The sequence below is a fragment of the Pleurodeles waltl genome, chromosome 6, assembly GCF_031143425.1.
Source record: "Pleurodeles waltl isolate 20211129_DDA chromosome 6, aPleWal1.hap1.20221129, whole genome shotgun sequence".
NCBI classification, from domain to species: Eukaryota; Metazoa; Chordata; class Amphibia; order Caudata; family Salamandridae; genus Pleurodeles; species Pleurodeles waltl.
Genome location: NC_090445.1, coordinates 1,641,046,829 through 1,641,074,682, shown reverse-complemented (window position 1 = coordinate 1,641,074,682; position 27,854 = coordinate 1,641,046,829). Strand labels below are relative to the sequence as shown.

General features: G+C 44.9%; 1 protein-coding gene across 3 annotated transcripts in view; it reads right to left on the bottom strand.

Annotated features, from left to right (window-relative positions):
- The window catches only part of RABGAP1 (RAB GTPase activating protein 1), an 885,283-nt gene that overhangs the window by 281,296 nt on the left and 576,133 nt on the right, over positions 1-27,854 (bottom strand). For all 3 annotated transcript variants that reach the window (XM_069241548.1, XM_069241547.1, XM_069241549.1), the window contains 2 exons: positions 27,619-27,744; positions 11,627-11,770 (listed from right to left, as the gene is read on the bottom strand). In XM_069241548.1, the coding sequence (XP_069097649.1) occupies positions 11,627-11,770; positions 27,619-27,744 (270 nt within the window). The remainder of the gene's footprint in view (positions 1-11,626; positions 11,771-27,618; positions 27,745-27,854) is intronic.

The following is a 27,854-nucleotide window of genomic DNA, read 5'->3' as shown; positions in this document are numbered from 1 at the left end:
GGGTAACCGTGCCAAGGAGGCATTTCCTTACACTGCTGCACTGTAGGAGTGGGTGGAATTATGATGTTATGGGTACAGTAGTGAACAAAGCGCTTAAACTTAGCAGTGTAGCAAGTGGGTTTGGTTACCTTAAGGGCTTCTTGGAGTATGCCCATGCAAACTCGCAGCAAACAAAGGTAACCATACTTTAATATCTCAGAAACCAAATGGCTAGGTTGAGCTGCATGGGGTCTCGGTGCCTGATCTAGCTGTGGTATTGACTGAGAAGGTCAGGCCTGTTGGGGAGCTTCTCGTGAGGGGCATCTGAAGCAGAGATGAGAGACAAGGTTGTCTGGTCTACATTGGAGTTACTAGGATGAGACTACGGAATGCTTCCTGACCTCGTACAGAATAAGTGGGAATAGAGGAAAAGCATAGGCAAAGATCCTTCACCAGTTCTTCCACAAAGCACTGCCTATGGACTGGGACTTGGGAACGTGGCCTTGAAGTTTTGGCATTTTGCCGTGGCAAAAAGGTCTGTCTGGTGTGCCCCATCTGCAATAGTAAAGAGGCAGGACTTTTGGGTGGAGTTCATACTGGTGGACGTGTTGCTGAGTGCTGGTGAGCAGGTCTGCAAAGTTATTGTTAACTCTTGGATAGTGTTCTGTCAGGTGGTGAATCCGGTGATGGATGGCCCAATGCCAAATCTGTTGAGCTAGGGCTGACAGGTGAGGTGAGTGTGTACTTCCTGGTTTATGAAGATGGAGCATGTTGGGTATGCCCTCAGTATGCACCAGCCCTAAGATGTCAAATGTGTAGCTTTGAGAACTAGAGTAACAGCTCCAAGTAATTTATATGGAGATCCCTCAGATGAGGTGGCTACAGAGCTTGGACTGTCGACTTGTTGCGAAAAGTCCTCAAGTCGGTTAGGGATGAGTCTGTGGTGGTCAGCTGAGTAATTGGATCTGCAAAGGGCAGGCTCTACAACAGGTTTTTGCTGTTTCACCACTGTAGAGAGTGGTGGGTGATGGCCCTCACCAACACCATATCCTCCATTTGACACTCTGCTTGTGAACACTGGCTTTAGAGGCACTCCTGAAGCAGGCACCGTTTAAGCATGGCGTGGGGCACTGTGGTAATACATGAGGCTATCATTCACTGCAACCATAACGGTGTAAACTGGAAGCTTACAGTGGCTAAAAAAGAAGCAGAAGTAGTTGCAACACCTACACTCGGAGGGCTGCAAAGGCTTTGCCCAAGACCGAGTTGAGGTCTACCCAAGGAAGGGCTGGAACTGAAATGGCTCTAAATGGGATTTTGTGGTTTTCACTGTGAACCCTAGGCTGTGTACAAGGGAGACTGGACCCTGGGTGTAAGCTAGACATTCCTGTCTGCTTGCACTCTTGAGCAGCCAGTTGCCTAGAAAGGAGAAGACAAATTCCTCTCCTTCTAAGGAGAGCGGCTACCACCACTAAGCACTTGTTAAGACCCTTGCGCTGTGGTGACTCCAAAGGGAAGCACTTTAAACTGGTAGTGTTAGTCATGAAGCTGAGGAGGTGCAGATGAGCTGAATGAGCCAGGATGTGAAATATAGGTGTCCTTCAGGTCGAGGGTGGCCATGAAGTTGCCTTGCTGCACCAGGCAGGTGACATCCTTAAGTATGATTATGTGGAAGTGTTCCGACAGTATAGATCTGTTGAAAGGACGGAGGTCAAGAATTAGCCAGAGAGATCAGTCCTTCCTGGGAATGAGGAAATATAGGGAGTAGACAGCTTTGCCCTAATGTTGGGGCACTGGCTCTATGGCTCCTTCAGGGAGGAGCACCTTCGTGTAGCAGTGTAAGGTGTTCCTGGCTGAGGGTGTGGGGGGGAATGTTTGGTGGAGTTGCGAAGAGCTCCAGGCTGTAGCCATGCTCCTTGATGGACAAGATCTTCCAGTCTGAGGTGATCTCCTCCCAACAAAGAACACATTTTTGAAGTCCCATCTCAACATGTGGTGTGCAATTTGGGGGATGCAGGGCAAGTCAATTCTTGAAGTTAGAGGCTCCCTTACTAGGGGGTGCCTCTGCCCTTAGAACTATTCCCTTTAAAAGAGCCTTGTGTGAAATCCCGGCCACCCTCCAGGTGACAGACCTGTTGCTGCCTCTGGCAGGACTATGTAGGATCTGGGAAAGTGGCTTTTGAGCCCCCTCAGGATTGTTGTCTCCGAAAGGAGCCCCTGTCGGAAGTGACCTGCAAGGAGTCTACTACGTCTTTCTTGATTTTCTCGAACATGCCAATCTAAGGTCGAAAGAGGTGCTCCCCATTAAACAGGAGGTTGACCAGGTGCGTGCACCTCCGGCTTTAAGTCCGACACAAGGAGCCAGGAATGGCCCGCAGGATGACAGAGGTGTTCATGCCCCTGGCAGCAGTACCAGCCTCATCCAAAGCACACTTAATGGTGGTACTGGAAATGGCCTTGCCTTTGTCAACCTTCTCTCCCACCCTTACAATACTGGTGAGTGAGGTGCTGCAAGAGCCCCTCCATCTCCTCTGAGAGGATTCTGTCATACTAGAAAGAAGGCCTACTGAGCTGGTGATGCACCAGAGAGTGGCCATGCCCATCACTACTCTGTTCCCTGCAGCATCGATCCATGTGTGTTGACCACTAGGGAGCCAGGTGGGAGATTAACCCTAATGTAAAGTGAGTCAAAGGGGACCAGCTTATATTTTTTCTCAATTTGTGGCATGACCACATGAGGTTTGACTGCCTTCTTAAATATCTCTAGGGCATATTTAATCACCTACTTGAGCATTGGGAGGTTCTGTACAGAACAGTCTTGGAGAGAGTGTCCACCAGGAAGACATCTTCAGGGGTGGCATGCATCTCTACCTTATGGTAGGCAGCTGCACAATTGATAAGGCTGTGGTATTGACTGAGTTGACTAGGAATGTGTGTGTGTGTGTGTGGGGGGGGGGGGGGGTGAATGTGGTCAGGTTCAGGGGTAGCGGGGCTGAGGCCCAGACAGGGACATCGTTTATGTCAGGATCTGTCTGAGGGCCTCATCGTATTCCTCCCAAGGATCGTCTGAAGCACTAGGGTAAACCAGGACAAAGTCCTCAGCTGGAGAATAAAGGCTTGGGCTACTGATGCTAGAGTAAGACATTAGAGAGCACTAAGGATAAGGCATAGAAGTTGAGGGAGGAGGCATTGGGAGAGAAGGTGGAGATGGTGGAAGAGGAACAGAAAGTTTGTCCTTAGGGATCCTGAGGGGCAAGAGGGGCACAGGAGATTCCAATGGCTGGACTTCCTACAAGGCAAGTCTGCTTTTTTGGGGCAGAACCTTCTCCTAAGTCGAAATCTTGACTGTGCACGAGTGGATGATGATCCTCCTTTGTTTCTCTTCCATCTCTGCTGAAGTCTCTCAAAATGGGGCATTCCTCAATGTTGAGGGCAGGAGGCTTCAGGATGGACAGTGGTTTTGTCCATCACTATGGCTTCGGAGCTGAGGGCAGATAATGCTTCTGTGTCTTCGCCAGTAGAGCTGGTGTCACTGTCTAGGCGCTGGCTGGCATCCTTGGGCTTTTGGCCGGTTGAGAATTGAGGGCCTTGATTGTGTCTTTCTTCTGCTCCAAGGCCTTTGCTTTGTGTCGATCAGCCCTTGGAGGTGGGGGCACAACTAAATATAGCGGCGGTTTCAGCTCTGGGCTCATTGCCTGCCCCAGAGGGGTGATGCTCAGGTCTGATGTGCAGCAACTTATGGGGTTGGTGACAGCAGAGGAGTAAACAGTATTCACGTGTGGCATGGTCTTCATGCGTGGACTGGAGCTGACTAATGTATGCCGAGCATCTTCAGAAGACTCTTCCTCCTCCAGGAACTCCTCCTCCCATGACTCAGATGTTGGAGCTGATGTATTTGGGCAGAAGCTCTCGCAATTCACCCAACACCTTCTACTCTTCAGCAGTCAGAGGGTCGGCCTCACTGTAGATATTAGGCGTCTCCGAAGCGGACTGGGCGATCCTGCAGTGTGCCTCCCGCCCACTATCAGCGCTGGTGTATGGTCTCCTTGCAGCAGAACTGTTGAGCAAAAGTTGCAGCGCCTCTTATTGTGCTCCAGCGAGAGGCACAATTTGCAGGTGGTGCAGAGGTTGTCTCAGGGATATTTAGAGTGGCACAGAGGTAATCTCTTGAAGGGTTTCTACTCCATTACCTCAGGAGCATCTTCATTCACCAAATGATAATTCAGAGCGTGCTGTGGCCTGAACTGCCCAGAAGGTCAGGAGGCCCAGTCGCCCATTGGCAATGAGATCAAAGGATGGAATCAGCGGCACAAGTCAAAAACGCATCAAAAAATCTTCTTGCGACTGGGCAGAACACAGCAGACTCGAGGTCACAACAGGCACAGACGAACTTGTCAAGACCAAGCATACACCGGATCACGTCCAAGCTAGCAGAGAAAAACAATCTAGCAATTGAGTCAGTGACCATTGGCATATACAACCAGTGGACGAATCAACAAGACCTCGTGACTCGAAAAACAACTTGCAATATCTGAGCCCAACACTAGATGGTTGGAGTATGCAGAGCATGCGTATCTACAGTTACACGTTAGCACAAAATGTATTCCAATAGCTCATTCAGTCTGTATAAATACAAGTGCAGGTTATGCATGTTCTAATTCACAAACCGCAATAAGGCTTGCACAAAGATGCAGGGCATGTGCTAATTTGCCCATAAAAGGCTGCAGTTTACCCATAAGAAAGTCACAGTATACAGTCATGTGTATGCGCCGATAGAGGCCCCTACAGAAAACATGTACTGCATGAGCTTGGTGTATATGATGCAATGTCTATCACCCCATCTTTTGCCTGGTTTCTGGTGCAATTTCGACGGTCTGTGCACTGGGTCCTTACTAAACAGTTCCACAGTGCCAGATCTCTTTCCCTTCTAAATGGTACCCCTGATACCTAAGGCATGTGGTATTACAGGAAAGCCCCCGAGGGCTGCAGCATCAATTGTGCCACTCTCTGAGACCGCCTCACTAACATCCACAACATACAGGTCCTGTGTGCGATTTCTGACACCCTGTAAGTAACACATACTAATCAATATATTAGATAAATAACCCTTACCTTATACAGTAATCTTGTCTTTAAGAACCCTCAAAAACGTAATGACTAGCAGGGCAAACCAATTAGTCCTTCTCTCTGCTGCTCATTTAACTACATATGGAACAAACTCAATGTCTTTGTTCACTAGTAGCTTTGCAAGCACTTTATAAGAACATGGTGAAAATGTATGTCAATCACTGAGTAGATCAATCTCAAACAACTTCAAGCCGGGTAACGCAAGGTCCTTACTTTGCTCACCATTTAAAAAAAAAAAAAAAAAACGTTAGTCTGCTCTACAAAATTCTTCGAGACTATGAACTAATTTCTCAGTTCAGTATACAGAGAATATTACTGCTTCATCACTATAGGCTTACTTCTCATTCAAAGCTGCCACAAGAACCCTCAATTTAAAAAAGTGAACTTCATTTAATTCTCAAATTCAAGGCACTCCATCTCCTGGACTTCATTATTCCTTAAAGCCATCTACAGAGACATAGGGTGTTCATTCTACTCCTATGTCTGTTGCAAGAAACAATATATCAAAGTCTACTTATCAAATAACAGATTTTCCCTGCTAATTAGACAATTGCAAAGACCAGATAACCACAATGGAGTTTCGCCAAGTCCTACTCCTCGTCCCATATCACATGTACATTTTCCACCCAGTGACATATTTTCTTTTTTATTAAACATACCTGCCTCATTCATACCACATGCTAAACATTTCAGGAAAAACTTTTCTATGGTTACAGAAACTAAAATGTTAACCTAGAGTGCATCGACCATCTCTGGCAACTGAAGAGGACCAGAGTTGTACTCCGTACATCAAACATAACCCTGGTCCTCAGAATCAGAACATACACACTGGATGAGACCAAAATACCACATTGTGAACTAACTAATTAGCAACTGCACACACCAGAGCAGTATAGAACACTGCAAGCAAACGAAGAGGCAGCATAAAAATAAACATCATGGAAGAGAATTCAAAATAGTGTGCTGGGTGTTTTTTGTGTAGATGAAGGGTGGCATTTACATGTGACCCTGGCTTAACAGTGGTCTTGAACTTGGTAAGATTTTTTTGGGAGTGAATCTGTGACGGTATATTTGAAGGACCAGCACTCTTGGTTTTCTGATTTAGGGTAGTCTTGCTGTAATGCTGTGGTGTGGGGAAGGGAGAAAGGAATAAGGTGATTATAGGTTAAGCCTCTGGTTATGAGGGGCATGCAACAGAGTGATGGAAAGGCAACTATGAAGTCAAGTGTGTTGCAGATGAGCAAGCTTGATCACATGTTACTTGATGTCTAGTGAGTCAAGGAGTGTGATGGTGAAGTCCTAATTTCTTGGTACTGAAAATCAGAGGAAGAGAAATTCTCCAAAGAACATAGATTGAATGTACTCAACAGGCCTGAGATTCAATTATGTCTTTGGTGAGGCCAGTGGTTTGTAGATCAAGTTGAAGATGCCTGCCTGATGCGATAACACTGGAAATTGACATGCACTGGGGAAAAAATGGCTCGGGTGTTCTTTGCAAAATTAACATCAAAACCTCTTCCATGCTGCACTGAATAAGGTTGGAGAAAAGGGTATAGTATACACACACATATATCCACAACAACCAACAGTAAGACGCACACTCAGGGCACTATCCTCGATGCAGAAGTAAAGTTTATTGGAAAATATCACAACACGTTTCCTTGATCACGAGAGATATCAACAACTCCTGTGCAAATTTATACAATGTGCCACATACATCAACAAAGGACAATATATGTACAACCTTCCCATAGTTAGATCGAGAGCAGGGGTCATATTATAATGTTGTATTACTCCTCCAAACTTTATATGCTAAGGATATGTCCGGATATAAACAACTTTGAGACATGTTACAACAAATAATCATTAACACCTTGGGTGCCAAGGACGTATCGGTTATGTCCTCAGCTGCACCACTGGGTGCTGAGGACGTAACCGTTACGAACTGGACCCAGCCTATGGGGGGAGCGCTGCCCTACGCTGGGATGGAAGGGGAATCACTTCCCTCCCCCAACCCAGTGACGTTTGATGACGTCAGCGCGCAATCACACGCTGAACTCATCAGAAGCCCCCCCATCTCACTGTGGAAGAGAAATGCTTGCATTTCTCTTCTGATTGGGGGTGGGGAAGGGCAGAGAGAGACATGAAAGGCCTTTCCTTTCATGTCTTTCTGAGCATTCCTGCAGCCCAATCGAATAGCGATCGGAATTTAGGAATGCCCTCTTGACACCAGGAATTTGTGTTTACTTTTATAAACACATGAGGGGTGCGGCCCCTTGGGCAAGGGCCGCTCCCCAAGGGGGACATTTCTGAATTAGGCCTTTTCTGTCTCTCTCCCACCCCCCCCACCCCATCCCCCTGGCAGATTGGCCTAGGTCGCCAGGGTTGCTCTCCTGGGAGACAAATTGTTTTTAGGTCATTACTATTCCTCTTGGGGGCAGATTGGCCTATTTTTATTAGGCCAATCTGCCCCAAGGGGGGCAGAAACCACTAGACACCATGGATTTTTTTTGCCACATCATTTCACGCAAGGAAAGCGACCCTTTAGGAAAGGGTCGCTCCCCGTGGGGGCTAATTTAGGCCATTTCTGCCCCCATATCGGCCAATTTCTATTAGGCCGATCTGCCCCCAGGGGGGAAGAAACCACTTAGGCACTGGTGGGGTGTGGGCAGGGGTGGGAGGGAAGAGAGCGTGTGTGTGTCTCTCTCTTCTCTCCCTCCCCATGGGGGCACATTACTGTTGGAGAAAACCCACCAGAGACCAGGGAAGAATTGTTGGGGGGAAAAAAAAAAGAAACCATACCCCCACCCCAAATAAATGGGGACAAAGTTGTTCTGCCCACCGGTGGGTAGATAGGACAATTAGCCCCGATCCACTCCCCAGGGGGGCACAACGCCTACTAGATGCCAGGGAATTTAATAAAATAAAAAAAAATTTAAAAAAAAGGGGTGGGGGGTGTGGGATGATGGTGGCTACAAACCAGTGTGGGCATGGTTATGCCCCCACCCCAACTGAACGGGGTAACAGTCTTTCAAGCTCTCCCCCGCACACTAGAAGATCTTATCCCAACGGCAAACAAGAGGATATACAAGTATTCTGGGTTTTGGTTTTACATTTGGGCCATGAGAGCTTGTCCAACTCTCAAAATTGAACCACTTGGCATGGTGAGGGCGGCACTTTTTGGACTTTGGGACACTGCCATGTAGAAGTATCTACAAGACCTAGACATATCTGAAAACTAAACAACGGGGTGAATCCAGGGTGGTGTGCTTCACATGCACCCCACACCATTTTCTTACCCACAATGCCCTGCAAAACTCCTACTTTGCTTGAAATCACACATTTTTCCACATTTGTGTGACGGAACCTTCAGAAATCTGCAGGAATCCACAAAATTCCTAGCACCCAGAATTATCGCATCTATACCGATAGAAATTCTGCCCCACTTGTCAGCCTAAAACATTTTTTTTTTCAAACTGCCCTTTTGAACCCGCTTTGGTTCCCCCTTAATTTCAACATGTTTTTGGCTCTTCCCTGTCACAGGCACTCGGCCCACCTACACAAGTGTGGTATCACTTATCGAAAGACTGAAAGGGAACGTTGGGTGGTAGGAAATTTGTGTTTGTGCTGTGATCCCACACAGAAATGTGGGGAAAATTAGATTGTTTTTCTTTAGGTAAATTTTAGATAGCTGAGGATTCTGGGTAAGAAAAGTCACACCTCCCTGGACTCCCACGGGTGTCTAGTTTTCAGAAATGTCTGGGTTTGGTAGGTTTCCCTAGATGGTTGCAGAGCCGAGGACCAAAAACGCAAGTGAACCCTCCCCAAAAAATATAAAAATGTGATGTGTCCATGTTGCGGACATTAGTCCTACCTACACAAGTGAGGTACCATTTTTTTTTTTTATCGGCAGACTTGGGGTGACACAGAATGGAAGAACAAGTGTTATTGCCCCTTGTGTCTCTCTACGTTTTTCCTTCCAAATGTAAAACAGTGTGTAAAAAAGACGTCTGTTTGAGAAATGCCCTGTAATTCACATGCTAGTATGGAGACCCCGGAATTCAGAGATGTGCAAATAACCACTGCTTCGCAACACCTTATCTTGTGCCATTTGGTATTCTTGCTACCTATTTTTCACTTTCTATATTTCACCAAATGAATTGCTGTATACCTGGTATACAATGAAAACCCATTGCAAGATGCAGCTCCTTTATTAGCTCTGGGTACCTATGGTTCTTGATGAACGCACAAGCCCTATATATTCCTGCAACCAAAAGAGTCCAGCAGGCATAACAGTATATTGCTTTCAAAAATTTGCCATAGCTGGAAAAAGTTATAGAAGAAAACATGGACAGAAATGGCTTTTTTTCACGTCAATTTCAATATTTTCTATTTTAGTTGTTACTTTCTGTAGAAAAACCTTGATGATCTACACAAATGACCCCTTGCTGAATTCAGAATTCTGTCTACTTTTCAGAAATGTTGAGCTGTCCAGGATCCAGCACTGGTTTCACGCTCATTTCTTTCACTAACTGGAAGGAGGCTGCAAGCACAAAAAATTGTAAAAATGGGGTATGTCCCAGTAAAATACCAAAATTGTGTTGAAAAATGTTGTTTTCCGATTCAAGTCTGCCTGTTCCTGAAAGCTGGGAAGATGATGATTTTAGCACTGCAAACCATTTTCAGGAAAAAAAAAAGCTTTCTTCTGCAGCCCTTTTTCCACCCATTAAATTTTTTTTTTTTTTTTAAAGAAATAGCTGCATTTTGGCTAATTTCTTGTTCTCCTCCAGGGGAACCCACAAACTCTGGGTACCTCCAGAATCCCTAGGATGTTGGAAAAAAAAAACAAAAAAAGTATACACATTTGGCGTTGGTAACTTATGTGGACAAAATGTTAGGAGGGCCTAAGCGCAAACTGCCCCAAATAGCCAAAAAAAGGGGTCGCCACCTGGGGGGAAAAGGCCTTGCAGCGAAGGGGTTAAGACATGCATAACCAGTATGAAAAATATTACTGTCTATAATACTCACTGTCCAAACAATGTTCAAAATATCACAACGCAAATTATTTTGTGTGACCAAATCATAACATGTCAACTTATAATTTACCCAAAGTACGTTAATGATCCTCTGTCAAGTTGGTCCTATAGATAATTACTCTTGTGCGTACTAAGATGATACAACATGAGTGGGAGAGCTGCACACCTCACGGGGAAGGAGAGAGGGAAGAGAGCATAGTGCAGAGCACAGAGATCTTCAATTACGTAAAATGCAGTACACTCATGCTGAAGGTATCAGCTGAGTGGGTGGTCAAGGAATTTTGCAAAGGACGAGTGTACGTCAATGGTGCCTAGATGGGTGAAGTGCAACATGTGCTATTCCTTATCAAAAAATCCTTTCTCTATTCATCATTGCCCACATAGCATGCAAATCAATCACACCCCAGTGGGCTATCATAGAGTTGAGTGAAAACCTAGCAACTAGAGAGGGTCGTAAAATTCCTTGGGGGGACACAAATCATAGTGCCTCATTCATAGTGCCCTGTGGGCAATATACAGCATATATTACTACACGGTCAGCATGAACCTGTCACTGGGCACAACCCAATACGACACAACCGAACCAAACTTGACAATGGTGAAGACACAAAGATCCATGGGTTGCCTTTTAAAACCAAATCACAGAAAGAGTTTCATGTATAGCCCAGGGATCTCTGTACCACGGGACATTCACAATGAATCAATCTCATGGAGGCAGCACATCCCAGCTCCAAATACACCTGTAATCTATGGTGAGGCAGGCTGTGGCACAACGTCTCACTGGAAACTGCTTCAAAAAGCTGCAAAACCAAGAAGAGGATGGAGAAGGTATATTGAACTTATCTGCCTCACTAGTCAGTCCAACCATGCCCGGCTGTAGAGCAAGAGTCTAGCAGCTCTTAACTCCGCAGGTATATGACCAAAGGTACAGCAGACCATGGCCCTAGACACCCTAGTATTTATCAGTGAGACATACTAACGACATTTGTGAAACTGGGATAAACTGAAGGTGTAAAACCAAATTCTGTTTATAAAAATAACTAACATTTCTTTACACATTTTTGTGAATGATGTACTCTGAGGCAATCTATGTAACAAAACCAATACACCTTGATTTCTTTAAAAGTTATTAACTGTTTTTATCCGTGACTGGCTTAATAAATAAAAAAAGTGGAGTCATCTGGATGAAGTTAACATATCAGCCTGGTGGCCCACTCTTCCTACCCTTATAGTTGTTGTCACCAATTTTTGATGAGCAACTCCATATCACAAATGCAATTAAGGAAAACATTTTCACAGAACATTTTTTAAAAAATTAAGGAGGAGGGGGAAGGACTTATCAAGTGCTTTGTATACTATATCTACAAATGGGAAAAAGTAGAAATCATTCTGTTTAACAAATGCTACACTGAAATGTTGGGTAATGGCTACAGTCCGAAGAGCAGAACTGAAGAAAAAAGTTTTAGGTTTAATATTGCACTAACCTCGCAAAGAAGCAAATCAATGATGTGGAAGACCATATAGAGAGGAAACTTTGCAGTAAACAGAGTAAGAAACCACTGGGAGGCATACATGTGTGCTTCAAGGCTGATTTCCAAGAAATGGTTATACAAATCAGGGATGTACTCCTGAAAAAAGAAATCATAGATTGCAATAAAAACTTTTCATGTTACATTTTATTAGGTGCCAACAGCAACAGTCACAGAACTAATAAAGGTTATATTCTATTGACAAAACAAAAATCAGCATTTTCATCCTCAGAATCAATAACTAACAATTCCTGCTTTCTAGGAAAAAGACTCTTAATGAAGAGTACAAACAGTACAATTTTTAACTCTTAAAAGTGCAGATCTTGGACTAGAGGTATTAAAACCACCAACACGCCAAACACATAGTTTGACTCTTCAAATAAAAATATCAATGCTGCGTTCTTGGCAAGCTGTTACAGAACCAAAGTAAAATGTGTTATTCCAAATGTGTTAATAACAAACACAGACATCTTTATTCTTTGATGGTGTTTTAGAGGGTAAAATGTTCTCACAAAGACGAAGTAGGGCCGTGAAAAGTTCTACGAAAAGTATAGGGAAAAGACAACCCTATTTGCATTTACATATAATTCTTTGATGTAACAAACTGCAACCCAAAAGCTGTAGACAATGTAACAGAAGTTGGTGTGAGGGCAGAAATAGGAACGTGGAATGCATTCAAAAGGTTTGCATTGTTAAGCCTTTTGAGCCTTTGTGTTGAAAAGCTTGCTAAGCAGTCATAAATGCCGAATTTTCCCTACTGTTCTCTTGCATGAATTTGCAGACCATGGATCAATTTTTTTTAATTTTTTTTAGTACAACAATGCGGGAAATGTGCGACATACTATAATGTTAATTCACTCATTTCATGAAGACAGATTTGTATGAATCTTAATTCTACCATGTAAGGTGGAATGCAATGAGGAATGGTTGGTTGGTCATTGGAGAGCTGTCTACTGTACTGGTCCAAGAAAGTGAGAGGGAGGAAGAGCAGCAATGAGGTGCGGGACAGGTTGCAGTCTCTTTAAAAAGGGAAAGAATAACCAGATTTTATCATCTAAAGGACCCACTCATCCAAAGTTCTTCCCCCCAACCTGGAACTGAAACACTTCACCCATCCACCTCCACCCACAACAGTAATATGAATGTCAGGAATGGAGTACTGAGAGCAGTTTTGGAGCTATGGTAGTGCGAAAATATGAAGAATGAATCTATTTATTACCTGCAACTCAACCTCTATAAGGACAGCTACTCAGTTTGGATCTCCAGTCTGAGGCCTGTTAAAATAATAGCACTACCCCTAAAATTTACAGTATAGCTTGTGGAATTTCTTGGCAGGGGAAGCATGACAGAGCTCTCATCATAGCATGACTTTAAAAGCAGTCTCCAAAGAGCGTTCCACCTTCTCCCTGATGTGCAGTTGGCCAACAGATGCCCATCAAAAATCTGGGTCGGGATATCTAATTCATGCATAGCACCTAAGAACTATGCCTGTGTCACTGAAATGGGCAGCAATTTTGACTTAGTGGAGTTCCATTTCCATGATCTGTATGGTTAGACCCACTACATCCAGGCTAAATTAATGTTGACGTTTTTGAGGTTGAAGACACTGTCAATTCCACACACTGTCACATAGTAGTTCATCCACGAGGGAACAAATGAGGTCGCATAACCTAGACATTCAGATTTATCCTCCGAACATAGGGGAAAAAAGTGAAGATACGTTTGAGATCCAAGATGTACTTTTATGATCCTTCAGAGCCCATTTCTCTTTTGGAGAGAAAACCATCAAAACGTTAGTTTCATTCTTGTTAGAGGTTATTTTATCTGGAATGATTGCTTCTTAGTCCCTTTTGGCTGTTTTTACAGCTCAAAAACCCACTGCGAGGTCTTGGGGAGCGGGTACAGTCTGTCACTGCATTGTACACAATTTGTATTCTCTGCAGCACTTGTGGCTTTAACCTGGAGCCACCTTACCTTCTGTCTCTGTTGATTGCAACAAACAAGTTACACTCTCTTCCATTTTGTCATTGTAGTTGATGCATACAGTGCAGTTCTGGTTGTCTGCTTCAAAGACATCCAAGCCATTCAAGATGCAGACTGCAGAACGTGTTCTGCATTCTGCTAAGATAATGGGTGCTGCCTAACCTTAGACACAAGAGGTAATGAAAATGCTCCTTAAAAACCCTGTGGCTTTCTCTAGATTTCAAGACCTTTTAAACTGAATACAGAATATTTTCCAGTGTCTGTTCTACCAGAGATGAAGATGATAGAGAAGCAGACAATTTCTTTTCTCAGCAACAAACTGATTCTGGCATGTATGTTGACCAGCAGCATGATAGTGGGTTGGACAGAGACTCTTTTCAAAAGTTAATTTCCTGTCCCTAATGGTGCATGTACATCTGAATAGGTATATTTTTTATGTTTTCTTACCAGTCATAAAGAAGGAAGTCCATTCGAACCCACAAAAGTGTAATCTCTTTATGGAGATTTTCTCAGAGCAAACTTTAGAATCAGTTTTGTTTTTCAATGAGGCTCTAATGAAGGTACTTGAAAAGATTGATAAACAACACCTATTAACCCCTTCATTCTCAATATGCCTCTATTAAGCATAGTTGTCAATCTTCTGATGCTCATCTTTGCTAGTGCATGTGTCATCTCTCTATCCACTATTCTGTTACACCTGACAGATATGCCTTAAAGCTTTTGGTGGGAAGATTTGTTTTCTGTATCTGTGCTTTGAAGGGAAGAAATGCTATACATCTGCAAGCTACATATTCTGTGCTACATGGGAATGTGGTGGCACTTGCAATAGCCATCTTGTGAGATACTTTGTAGGACTAGTCACTGCATTGGCACAGTATTTCTTGAACGGCCTTCAAGTGTATATGGACACATTAGATGTACAACAAGCAGTTGTGTGGTCTACCCAGAAAATAAATGCCTTTATTATTCAGCTGAAGTGCACAAATACCTAATACCCTAGGACATTCAAAGGAAAAAAAGACAGAACTAATAACTGTGCCAGGATCTGAAGAAAAGACCCTGAATACCTCAAACATCGTACAGCTTACAAAGCCAAACTCTAAATACATTGAATAATGTGGTAGCAGAGAAACAGTTATTTCAATTTTGTAACCATATTTCTGGTGCACACTATGGGGCCTCATTACGAGTCTGGCTGTACATGGACCGCCAGACTCGTGGTGGCGCTCGGACCGCCGCTGACAGGGGCGGTCCGACCACCATATTATGACCATGGCGGAGCCGCCACGTTCCGACCGCTGGCACTGCCAGGTTGCTGTCAGCTGATGGCCTGGCGGTATCAATTCGCCAGGGCAGCGCTCTCCAGATTATGACCCGCGTTTCCGGCAGCCTTTGCATGGCGGTCTGACTGCCAAGCAAAGGCTGGCAGAAACGGGGTGTCGGGCCCTGTGGGGGCCCATGGACTTGGCATGGGCAGTGCAGGGGCCCTCATGGACAGCCCCATTGCGCTTTTCATACCCGAATTATGGGCAGTGAAAAGCACAACAGTTGTGCTGTCGCACCCGATGCACCGCAACATTGCCGCTGGCTCAATGTTGTGGTGTGTTTCCCGCTGGGCCGGCAGGCAGAAACGCTGTTTCCGCCTACCAGCCCAGCAGGAAACTTATAATAGGTACCGCGGAGGGACGGCTGCATATGTGGTCATCCAGACAAGACTTTGGCAGGCGGCTTCCGCCACCTGCCAAAGTCATAATGAGGGCCAATATCTTCCTGCTTGGCCTCATATTTTAAAGATCATCCAGACATCACGCTCGATCTGAAAACGATTCCCCCCCCCCCCAAGCCTCCCACCCCCAGCCCCCCCCCAACTAAAAGTTCACCAGCAATCAAAACAGAGTTTAACAAGTTGCTTACCTGCGGTAATGCCTTATATGGTATCAACAGGATCTAGCTGCAGATTACGTACTTCAGAATTTTTCCCAGACTAGATCCAGATTTTTTTTTGGCATTACCTCTGCGCATCAGAAGAGGGTATCTTACTACTCCGTAGCGACATCATCCACCGGATGTGATGTTGACAGAGTCCATGTAATCCCATCTGACGTCCGTTTCTTCCGTGACTGTTCTAAGCACCAAAAACATAGAGCCACTTATAGTAACTGCCTATGTAAACAGTGTGCCAAAAAAAGACATCTCCGTGTCAATTAATTACGAACTTTCAATGAAGGCATCTTAATGCCAAGAATAGGATCTTTGAGAGAAAAAAAAAAAAAAAAACAGTTTGCAGAGCTTCCCCTGTAAATACAGTCTCTGCCCTTAGAAATCAGTTAGCAGAGCAGGGAGAATGGGTGGGTCGGTAAGGAATCTGCGGCTATATCTTGTCTCTACCAGATAAGGGGTTACAGAAGGTAAGTAACTTGTTCATCTGATAAAGACATTTAGCTGCAGAGTCCTTAACTTAGAACTAGATACCACAGCAATATCATCCCCGGAGGTGGGTCTGTGGACCAATTTGAAACAAGGGAGTGCTGCAGGGCCGAATGGGCAAAATAATGTCACAACGAACCGGACTGTCCAGACGGTAATATTAGGTAAACATGTACAGGGAAGCCCATGTCCTGGCAAATAGCCAGGACTGGAGCTCCACATTCGAAGGCAGTAGTCGCAGATCTGACTCTGGTAGAATGAGCATGTAAAGCCCTCAGGGAGTTGCCTCTTGGACATTGTGTAGCAGATTTTAATGCAGATCACAGCTGATCCTACTTAAAGTCACTGACTAGAACAAGCCGGACTAGAGAAAAGACCCAATACTCTAAGGAATCCAGGGGAGTAAGCACATACCCCACATTAAAAGAACTCTGGAAAAACCCACAGGCAAGTTAAGTCATAAAGGCATTGAAAAGCAGGGGAATAACGTTACCATGGCAGTGGGCAAAAATGCATCTGAAGACAGACAATATGAACGTAAAAACTACTTGTTCCCAAAGTGGGAAAGAACCCATGTTCAGCCAATACATGGGGTCCCTGCGTCAACAGGCAACCCCTCGGAGATGTAGCTCTTTGCCATAGAAAGCCATATTTTAGTCAAACCTGCTCTGTAAAAGAACAAATAAATGGGGGGAACCCAAGAACCCCTCTGTGATGGAGAAAGCATCAAACAATTCTTTAATAGAAATACAGCGAAGACAACAGCAGCAACTATTGGCACAGAAACAACACTTTTCCTAAGAACAAACTGCCAGAGATAATGTTAACACCCCTGGGACCATCTAGAAAGTATAACGCACAGAGGAGGAAAAGAAAAATAATTGCCTATGTAGCAACAGAAAGGAAATAATACTATATATATATATATATATATATATATATATATATATATATATATATGCGCCATAGACAGAAGTAGTCACTACAATGAGATCAAATATATATGAGGACTGAGCAATCAGTTTAAGAGGATGGAAAGTGTGGAGGACATCACACCCCACAGCAAAAACAAGCATTTGCAATGCATCCGGTCTTACATTTGCTTGAGTTAGAGCTATCGGCACTGTAAATTCATAACTGGACTTTTCTTGGCACATAAACTGGTCAACCCTGCCTCACAATTTGGTCCTTTCCTGTCACATAAGTCCAGGGGTCCTGCATATAACTAAAGCGCTCCCATTTACCTTTGTCCTCTATTTGCAGCCCAAAAATGTTTTTTGCTATTTAGCATCCTAATTTAAACCTGCCATGCTAGTTCTCATAGAATACCACTTTCACCACCCCACCATCAGAGTTGTTGGCTGGCTAACACAATTCCCAAAACAAGACAGCTGCGGAGGAGTACTGAGAGAAATAAACTAGAAGGGTCACCCAAACATATTAGGAGTGTTCAAACAGTCACAGTGTAAATGTTAGGTTAGCCTGAATCAAGGTCATAATTGCCATAAGGAGAGGCTAAAAAAAACCATATACAATTATCACGTAAACCCAATAAAAGCCCTTATCAGAAATAAAAGTTTGGCACTAGACTGTAATGCTCCAAAACAGCCACAGGAGGACACCACAAGCATTTGTAAGAAACATGGTCATGTTACCATGTAGTTATCCCCTAGAGGGCATAACCCTCATGAAAAGAAAATGACTGAACGCATTGCAGTATAACCATATATTTAGACCGTAGAGGGCATGGTGTGTTACACATTTTCAGGGCTAGCAGGCCTAGTACAATTATATTATAAACAAGAACCTCAAAACACAAATTACTCTCAGCTGTAAAACAAAAGTTCCAGCTATGAGAGAGGTTAAAAGGACACTGAATGGAGGGAGGGGTTATTTTGGGGTCCCTTCTAACCCAGCGTGGGGACCGAGAGATGATCTAGACAGAAACAGCAGGTTTTGGTGAACGTTTTGAAGGTGGTCCCCATAGTCCTAGGACCACCACAGGCTGAGTTATGAGCAGAAATGTTTTGTAAAAGAATGCCCTGCAAAGCATTATGGGATGACCGAGTGCAGCAAATATTGTAGAATGTTGACTATAACGCTCAGAACAACCACTATAGGACACCACAATAAAAATGTCATTTATAAGAAAGATGGTCAAATCCATACAATTAGCCCCTAAAGAGCATAACTACATGAGAATAAAGTGGCACAAAGTCATGTAGTGTAACCGTATATTTAACACCTAGAGGGCGTAGTGCCTTACATATTTTGAGGCCTAGCAGGCCTATTGCCATACTCAGGCCCTTAGACCACAAACTAATCCAAGCTGGAAAACAAAAGTTCCAGCTATAAGAGCTTAAAAGGGGACTGAATGGTGGGAGGGGTTAAGAGTGCATCATGCTGAACGTGTTGGTGATGGTCCCATTGTCCTAGGACCACCACAAGCTGAGATATGGGCAAACATGTTTTTAAAAGGAATGCTTTCAACGGCTTATGGGGCGACTTTTCCTGCGTGCAGGGAATATTGTAGTATAGGCTCTTCTGCGGTGCTGGAGAGTTGCGTTGTGGATGTCCGTGTTTTTTTAGTAAAACATTTATCAATCCTAAGTATTTTTGAGAAAGGTATGGAGCGTGAAGGGGAGAACCAAAAGAAATGACTCTGATTAGAAACAGTGTGAACAATGTGACCAGCGCTCCAATACCACCGATGAAGTTTGCGCTGTTGGCACTGTGACCGCCATGGAGCAAAAAGGGGAGAGACAAAAGAAAAAAATAGTTCCCCCACGCTAAAGTATATCAGCAATCATCCATGTAACAGGGTCAGTCTGCAAGTCTGTAACAAAACCGCCCCAAGGCAGGACAAATGTAAAGCAATTACCAAGGACATCAAGGGATTTTTGAAAGGCAGGCCCACAAACAAGTGAAAGTGATGGACGTGAGGTGGGTGCGGTTAAAAGCTCCCAATACTTACAACAGGTGAAAGCGCTTGTGCTACACCTAAAAAAAGGCTACTGAAGCATTTAAATCAATGCCCACTGACTGAGTAGTCCACAATCAGGTCGCTGATTTCAAAAGCTTAAAAGATGACAGCAGGTGTGAAACCTGGCTGAAGTGCAGAATGAAAGGTAAAATACATAGACTTCTAGGGACGAAACACCACAAAGTGGGTGTCCACAAACTGAAAATGAAGTACTAAAAGCTGAATCAACAAAAGGAGTTGCAACCTATAGCTCATTATAGGAAATAATGTTCCTACAGGAAACAGTAAAGGACAAAGCACACCCATCGCCTTCATTACACCAATGTATATTGGCATCTTTCGAAGGAAGTGAGGTACTCAGCAAGAGGAGAATATTCCCTTATGTAGTAAGGGATGTAGGAGGCTGGCTCGCTATAAAGTGCACTAAAATGAAGTACACTATGCGGAGAGTCCAGTAGATCCCCAAAGGCTTGCACAGGCAAAAATAGACAGATCAAATGCCACATGTGGTAGTGTGGCCAAGCAGTTAAGCTTATCCAGAAGTCGTGTTAAGCATTTGTTGTACTCAAGGGCAGTAAATGAGACACACACTCAAAAGAATAAATCAGAGACCAATTTAGAAAATAGCAGTTGCTTTATATATACACTTTGAACCAAAGAACTTCGTGTGTAAGGTAAGCAGTTTTATAATTAAAAATACTTTTCAGTTTCAAAATATCGACAGTGCAATTTTTGGAGTCTTCCCTATGGTAACCTATGGTAGGAAAACAAGAATGCAGTTTTGCAGACTTACAAATCCAGTCTTCAGGGTTTTAGGTCTACATGAGGCAATGGCAAAATCAGCACCAAGAGTGCACCCCAGCAGCACTAGGGAGGTCGGGTGCAGAGGTCGAATTCGGGTGCCCAGTGTTAACCAATGGAGGCAGGGGGTAAATGAAGATGCGCTGCTCACAGGTAAGTAAAAGTGGTGTCAGAGGTCTGTCTCCAGGGGTCGAGGTAAGCACAGGTGGGGGGGGGGGGGGGGTGAGATCACAAGGCAGCACCAAACTTACACCTTCAGCTGCACAGGGGGCCCAGGTGCAGAGTGCCAACACACCGTTGGGCGCCCAACTTTATCCAATGGAGGAAATCAGTTTCAGAAATAGACTGCAGCCTCTGGCATGCGGGAGGACAACCCACAGCTGCCCAGAGATGCCAGGGGTCGAAGAAACACAGACAGTCCAGCTCCCCCAAGTTCAAGGAGTTCTGGGTGTTGGGGAGTCTTTGGGCATCGGAATCAGCTTACCAGGCAGGTCACGGTCAGCGGAAGTTCTAGGATTTGGGCTGCAGGCACCGCTGTGGAGCCCAGCAGGGGTCATCACATCGTGGACTCTTGTTCAAAAGCACTGGGGAACCTTCATGTGACTGGTGGGCCACTTGGACTTAGGCCGTGTGCGTCGGGGGCAGAGGTGGTTCTGGCAGCAGTTTCGTGGTTCCTCACGCAGACTTCTTCCTTGAAGTTGTTTTCTTTTGGACAGGTCCGCTGTCCATGGGAGTTCTTGGTCCTTATCAAAGGCCGACAGACTTCCCAAGGCTTTGGAGGTCGCAGGGCTGCAGGACAAGTCGTGTTTTCGGTGCAAGTTCTTTGAGGGCTGCGGACAGGCCTGAAGGGCTAGGGCCAAGTCAGTTGGTGTCTTCAGTCTTCTCTGCTGGTGCGACTTGTGTTGTCCGACTCTTGTTAGGTCAACAGGATTCTCAGGTCTATGGTTCAGGGGTGCCACCTAAATAATGAATTTGGGGGCATTACGGGGAGTGCCAGGTGGTAGCCAATGGGCTACTCACATTTAGAGTGACTACACCCTTCCAATGACCACTTCCTTTGTGAGGTGGGAATTGCCCTAACCCTATTGGCCTAATTTCTTGCGCACAAGATAGAGGAAATCAAAAAGTAGCGTCCAGTTCAGCTCGTCCATCCCAGGGGTGAGACGGGTATGAAGTGGGCACTCCTGATTTAGCTAATTTTCCCACCAGTCCTGCCGCCAAAAGTGGGGTCAGGAACTGGGGGTCGGCCTTCTCTACCATTTGGAGAGGACTGGGTCACAATTTAAAGGTGGCAAGGCCTTTGAAGATCCCCGCCCTGGAATGTCCATCCTGCCTGGGAGAAGAGGTCACACCTCCGCTCAGAACAAAGGACTGCTCTGTGCAATCAGGAGCATTGGCTCTCACCTCAGGGGGCCAGAACTCTGTATAAAGTGCCCACACTAGGAGTTGGCAGGTTTTTAGGGGGCACCTCTAACGTGCCCTGTGAGTGCATGTATTAATAAATCCATCAATGGATTCAGTGAGGGCTTATTAATATGAAATATTTGATTCCAAATATCCCAATTTTGTGTGAACCCATCATGTAGCTGGGGAACTCGTAATGCTGGTGTCCAGCACATGTACTTAGAATGGCTTCCCTGTTCACTGACTATGTCTGAGAATTGACAAAGACATAGCAGGGGCATGTCTGCTCATGCAGGTATGCCCTCACATGTAACATAATGTACTCTGCCTTTAGGGCTGGAAGGCCTGCTAGAGAGGTGACTAACATGTATTGCATGGAGTCTAAAGGGGACAGGACACACAGGCTGTGTGCCATGTTGAGTTTTCATTTAAGTTCTGCACCAAGACACACAGCCTGCGAAAACAGCACTGTGTGCACTTAGTGAGAGGGTACCTATGGGTGGCACAATTTGCGCTGCAGCCCTCAGGGGCCTTCCTTTAGTACCCCGTGCCCTAGGTACTAGGGGTACCATTTACTACGGACTTGTAAGGTTTGTCAATTTGGAAAAACAATAGTGCAGTTTTGGGGAAAGATATCTGGCACTGAGGACATATTTAGCAGGGACCCAAGGTGCTTTCAGTCACAAATGCACCAGAAACCAGGCAAACCGTGTCGGTGGTGGAAGGGGGTGGTGGGGGGAAGAAGGGGTGTGCTTACCATGTTAAAAGAGGCACTTCCATACAAGGAACCTTAATAATAATGCAGAGGCATTATAACTACCCCCATAGGGTTAGAAACAGTATGACATCCTATAGAATAGAAGGAAAGGACCGACCAGGGAGATTGTGTCCGAAGTGAGTAACCAATCCTCATTATGAACAAATCACAAACGAGGCAAAACCATAATGTTCAATGAACATGCGTAAAAAACCAGGATTCCACTGTAAGATGGAAGATAGCCATCAACACAGAAGATGACCAGTTCCAACAGGTGCTAAACCCACTTAGGGCCACAAAGAATATGCCTCCCTGATACCAACAATAAAATGAGTCATTGACAGCCGTATTAAATAATAGTAATACCTGCAGAAGGCAGGAAAATCACACCAAGTGCCACCAGAAGGAGGAATAGTGTAACTGAAGTGAAAAAAGGGAGCTGAAACTTGGACTCAACAGGAAGTATAGGACTCCAGTCTGGAATGGGTCGATTTGTAAGAATAGGAATATACATATTCAAGAGTCTTTTCCACCTCTACTGTTCCTAACGTGTTGTGATGCATAATTGGCAGGTATGCCGAACAGCTGGATGCTATCAAAGGGCATGTCTTTCAGGGTGGATCGGACAGCCTCTGAAAAGCCAGAGTGGAGTAGCTAGGCATGATTGTGCAGCACTGCAAAATGAGCCATGGCTTGGCCTACTGAGTCACTGGTATCACTACTACATTTTATTGTAAAGCTAGCTGGCTCTCACCCACCCTGGAGTGTTTGGGCGAGTTTGAGCCAGCTCTCCTCTGGAAGTGAGGGCAGCAGGCGCACCACAGAACCCCACAATGCATGGGAAAAGCGGCCCAGAATACAAAGTGTTTACTGTAGAGCTGAGTTGGCTGAGGACAAAGTTTCATTCAAAAGTTTCCAGACATCTGGACTCCATGCTTGGATAAAAGTTAGGTAGGATGCCGGGATTAGAAGAGGCCGTATCAGCCTGCACTACAAAACTCCTTGGAGTTGGGTACCGGAAAAGACACGCTGGGTCTCCGAGGGCGGGCCGGTGTCTATGGGCCGGTCCACATGGGCCCCCATGGTAGGATTAGGCCAGGCTCCTATTAAAAAATCATAGTGCTTCACTACGTGGGAGCACAAGCTCTATTTCTGTTTGGCCCTCATGAAGCAATGTTGTCAAGGAGTCATTGGTCACCTTCACAGAGGCAAGCTGTAAATCTAGGACCGCAGCTGCCCTCTTCAGCACCTCAGTAATTGAGGAGCTCACCTCTGTATCAAGGCTGCGGAGGTAAAGGTCCAAAGCCAGCAAGGACTCAAGGCCAGTAGACTGACTCAGCTCCGTCAGTCAACTACCTTCTAGAGGAGACCGTCTCGTCCATGGGGCTGATAAACTCCAGCTCCTCTCCTTCACCTCCAAAAATCTGTTCCCCTGGAGGAAAAACAGCAAGGGACAATTTAGAAGAAGGAGGGAAGATATCTGGGTTGGATGGCACCACTGGCACCAACTAGACACCATTCGGCTTGTGGTACCGGCTCGGCGTCGACCGGCACAACCGATATCGGTTGATCGAACTCCAGTGTCTCAGGTGGGAACCCCAAAGGGATGTGCACCGGAGCCAGTACTGATTACAGTATGAATCCAGAGGGCCTATCTGACGTCGAGGGCGAAGTTACTGGCATGTAGGCAGGTAGGATACCTCTCCACTCCTTGGGGTTCGAAAGGGCAACAGAGGGAGGTAGGGGACCAAAGATGGCACTGAGGGAATGATAATAAATGCTGTATCTGGGCCAGAGTCACCCCGGCTCCAGGGAAAGCAGGGTATGGGTGGGGTGGTTGGGGTGAATGACTCATACACAGACTCCTCAGCCCGAGATTGGGGAGGGGGGTGGGAGGGGGGGGGGGGGGGATTTGGTATCAGAACGCAGGACTTAGTTGACGCTAGTGGATGCCGCGACTTAGAATGCCTGCATATTGAAGTCTGCTCATTCAACGTCAAGGGTGATGTACGCTCACGGGAACGGCTCCTGGAACGAACTTGCGACCACTCCCTGAGCCTAGAATGAGAGAGACAACAACACAGGGCCTCTGGCGAAGGCGACTGCAGGAGCCGCAGTCCTTGGAGTTGTGATGTTCCCCGAGACACCACTTCCAAACAGTATGAGGGCCTTTTGCGGACATCTGCCTGCCAAAGGACCCACAAGGTTTGAACCCGGAGGACATGAGAAAAAGGGTGATACACTGCTCCTTCGCCAAAAAATTGTTGCGATAGGCCAAAAACGGCCTCAGGAACCTCCCCGGATCCGTGTTGTAAGTGCAGAAAAGATGAACTGACATTGGCATATTGGAGAGAGGATTTTATGGAATCCATCAACATCACATCCAGTGGGCAATGTAGCTATGGAGTCGCACAACAGTCTTTTATGACACGCAGAGGTACTGCTGGAAACAAATTCCGGATCCAGTCTGGCACCTGGGGGAGAATTCTAAGGTAAGGAATCTGCAGCTAAATGTCTATCAGATATGCTGCTTCAGTCACAGCTTCTCAGGTCCAGTATGTGATGGCACAAAGACACACAATTCGTCAACTGGCATGATGGAATTCGTTTTTGGCAGTCTTTCCTCGCCTCCTTGAAATATGTGGAGAGGAACAGAGACAGAATAAACAGATGATAACAGTAGGCAACACCTTGCAAGCTATGAGGTCTTAACACCGGTGGGGGCATGGGTGGGGGCGATTTGGGCAGGGGGGAGAAGTTATTGGTGAAGAATCTGTGGGAAGATATTGTATCCACCAGAAAAAAAGTTACTTCCTGGTTGATACTCTTTGTACCTGCAAATTACTCACCAACTGAGCACCCCGTTGCCAGATGGATTCAGACACTTAAGATACTGCTTTCCCACAGTGACAGAGGTAGCTGGCTCCAACTCAACATCAGAAGCAAGATTTTAGTGATGTCATTGCCGCAATATAACATCCACCCCATATGCCCTAATAGGCCGAGCCAAGGCAATCAATTATTGTGGCAGGTGTGCACAGTACTCTAAGTTGAGACCTTAGTAACAAACTATTCTCCTCTTCTGTACAACCTATAAATCTACTTTAATTCCCCCTTGAAGCAGCATGTGAGGCATTTTAGGGTGATGGAAAACCTCCTTTCCACAGGCCTCGAATGCCATAACATCGAACCAGTTTATCTTTCAAATTGTAGAATGTGGGTATAATGTACCGTTCCAACAAAACACTCCACCCCTTCCATCACATCCCACCCTAACACTTCCTTCAGTCGGAGAACCATTTATAAACTCTGCAGCAGAATATGTTAGCACTGTTTCAAAAGGAGAGACATACTTGATGTCAGAGCAGAATATTGGGGTACTATTCTTGGTATTTCTTGGTTCCCAAGATGGATGGTGGTCTTTGTTCGATCCTTCATGTCTGGTTCTTGTAAGGAAAAGTTTGTGATTATGTCCCTGGTCGTGCATGCATGCTGTCACATGAAGACTTCCCAGTGGTGCTTTCTAGGCAGTCTTTCCAGTACGAGGGAGATCTTGTGTGCACCATAGTGATTATCCAAGACACTGACATTTCAAGAGATGCTCTTCTTCACTTCACCAGCCATGGCCATACTAGTGACAAATGCAACTGTCCTCGGTAGATCTGATAGAATTGGTGATTAAGGGACCTTTAGTCTCCAGGGCAATTCAGCTGGCACTCAAGGACTTCTTCCCTACCCTTTGCAGTCAGTCCAACTTATGTGGTTACATGAACTAGCAGGGGTTACAAAATATTGGTTCTGGCATTCTAGAGGTAACAGTTGGCATAAGGGACACCCATGGCAAAATGCTGGTGCTAGCATAATTGTTGGTATGGGTCATCCTCTGACAGGAATGGTGGCAACCTGCATCCTGGAAGAATTTATTTTCATAGTGGGCACCTGTGACATAAATGTTGCCAAGAGTACACTGAAGGCAATTCTTGTCATACGGGAGGACATCTGTGGCATATGGGAGGGAGCAACCATGACATACTAGGAGGTAACTATTGAGGCAAGGGTCACCCCATGGTATAAGAACGGCAATAAGGGGAAACTTCTGGCACTGGTGTATTGTACATACATTTGGGCCAGTGTGCGCTCCAATTGCATTTTTTGAAGGAGGCTTACATGATAAATGCCGACCCTGGCACAGTGACAGTAATGTTTCATACAAGGACAACACAGCACATTTTGGGGAAAAATGTGTGGGCGCGCTTTGGGGGGGGGGGGAGGGGTAGGGGTGTCTGTGTGTGTGTGTGTGTGTTGGGGGGAGGGGGTGATGGGGAAACAATTCCTGGGAACGTCAGGAGTTCTTGGCTATAATCACCCTGAAACAAGCTGAATATATAGCGAGAGCCTTTTCAAAGCGTGTGTCTTTTCAGCAAAATTATGTAGAAATTGTGCATAAAAATACACTATTTGACCATTTTTTCCAAAATGTTCCCCACATGGTAACGCCCTTTTAACCAGACTCCCCTTAGAAGTGGTTTGGCTCACTCACTTTGCTCACTTAATTCAGGGTAAATACTAAATCCCACCATTTTCAAAGATAATCAGCTGATACTGCAAGAACAGCTACTGTAGTAAACATAGTCTTGATGTGCACGGTTTACTTTAGGACCACAACTTTACAGCCTTCTGAATAAATAAATACCTAAAAAAAAATCAACTAGTTGTTGCCATGTTTCATTATTGTGAATATATTAATTATAAGGAATATAAGGAATAATTTAAGCCAGTAGCATAGTTCATATTTAATATATGGTGTACATGAAATACTAGACTTGGAAGTAACTACTACTGCTTTTGAAAACTCCCTTTGATTTATCATACGTTTCTCACTCAGTTAAGGGAACTATTAAATCATGACAGGTTGTGCTATAAATAGTTCAATGATTTAAATGATAGTACTGTGGCACTATGTCCTCTTCCTGCGTACACATTTTTCATGTAATATAAAGACAGACAAGTAATGTTGCCCGGCATATCATAGCAGTACCCTACCATAGGAGGTATCTATGATAGACATGTATCAGTGTTGTTTTATATTAATCATGCAATTACGGAACTTCAGACGTCAATTATGTCACCACGGTATGGTCAGGGTAACATCAATTCCCGGGAAGACTTAGGGTTAACGGTCATACGTCACTTCCTCTTATATCATTAAAATATAAGAGGAAGTGACGTATGACCGTTAACCCTAAGTCTTCCCGGGAATTGATGTTACCCTGACCATACCGTGGTGACATAATTGACGTCTGAAGTTCCGTAATTGCATGATTAATATAAAACAACACTGATACATGTCTATCATAAATGCTCCACTTTAATGAAGAAAATGCGTACAAAAATAAGCATCCAAATTATTTCACGTTTGTACTTTTAAGAACGTTTTATGGCAGTAAAACAAGACATCTTTGGAGTAATAAAATGTACAAAAGTAACAGTAAGTTCAATTTACAGGACATAAAAACATTAGTTAAACATTGAGCAGCTCAGACTGCTCCAGTGATAGAGGACACTTCAGTTAAGTGCCATCTAGACCCATACCTGCATGAGGCGCTCCAGCTGATAAAACTTGCAGTGCAGATCTTCAAAGTTTTGTTTGAAAAGTTCCCTGAGTCCATAATCAAACATGATTTTCACCAGAACACTAAAAGCCTGTTCTTCAGGCATCTGCAAAAATATAAATACAACGAGCAACAGTTGTTAAAACAAGTCTCATCCGTGCTTCCCTCATCTTGCCTCATCTAAATCAACGTGCTTTGTACACAATGCTTGAAAAG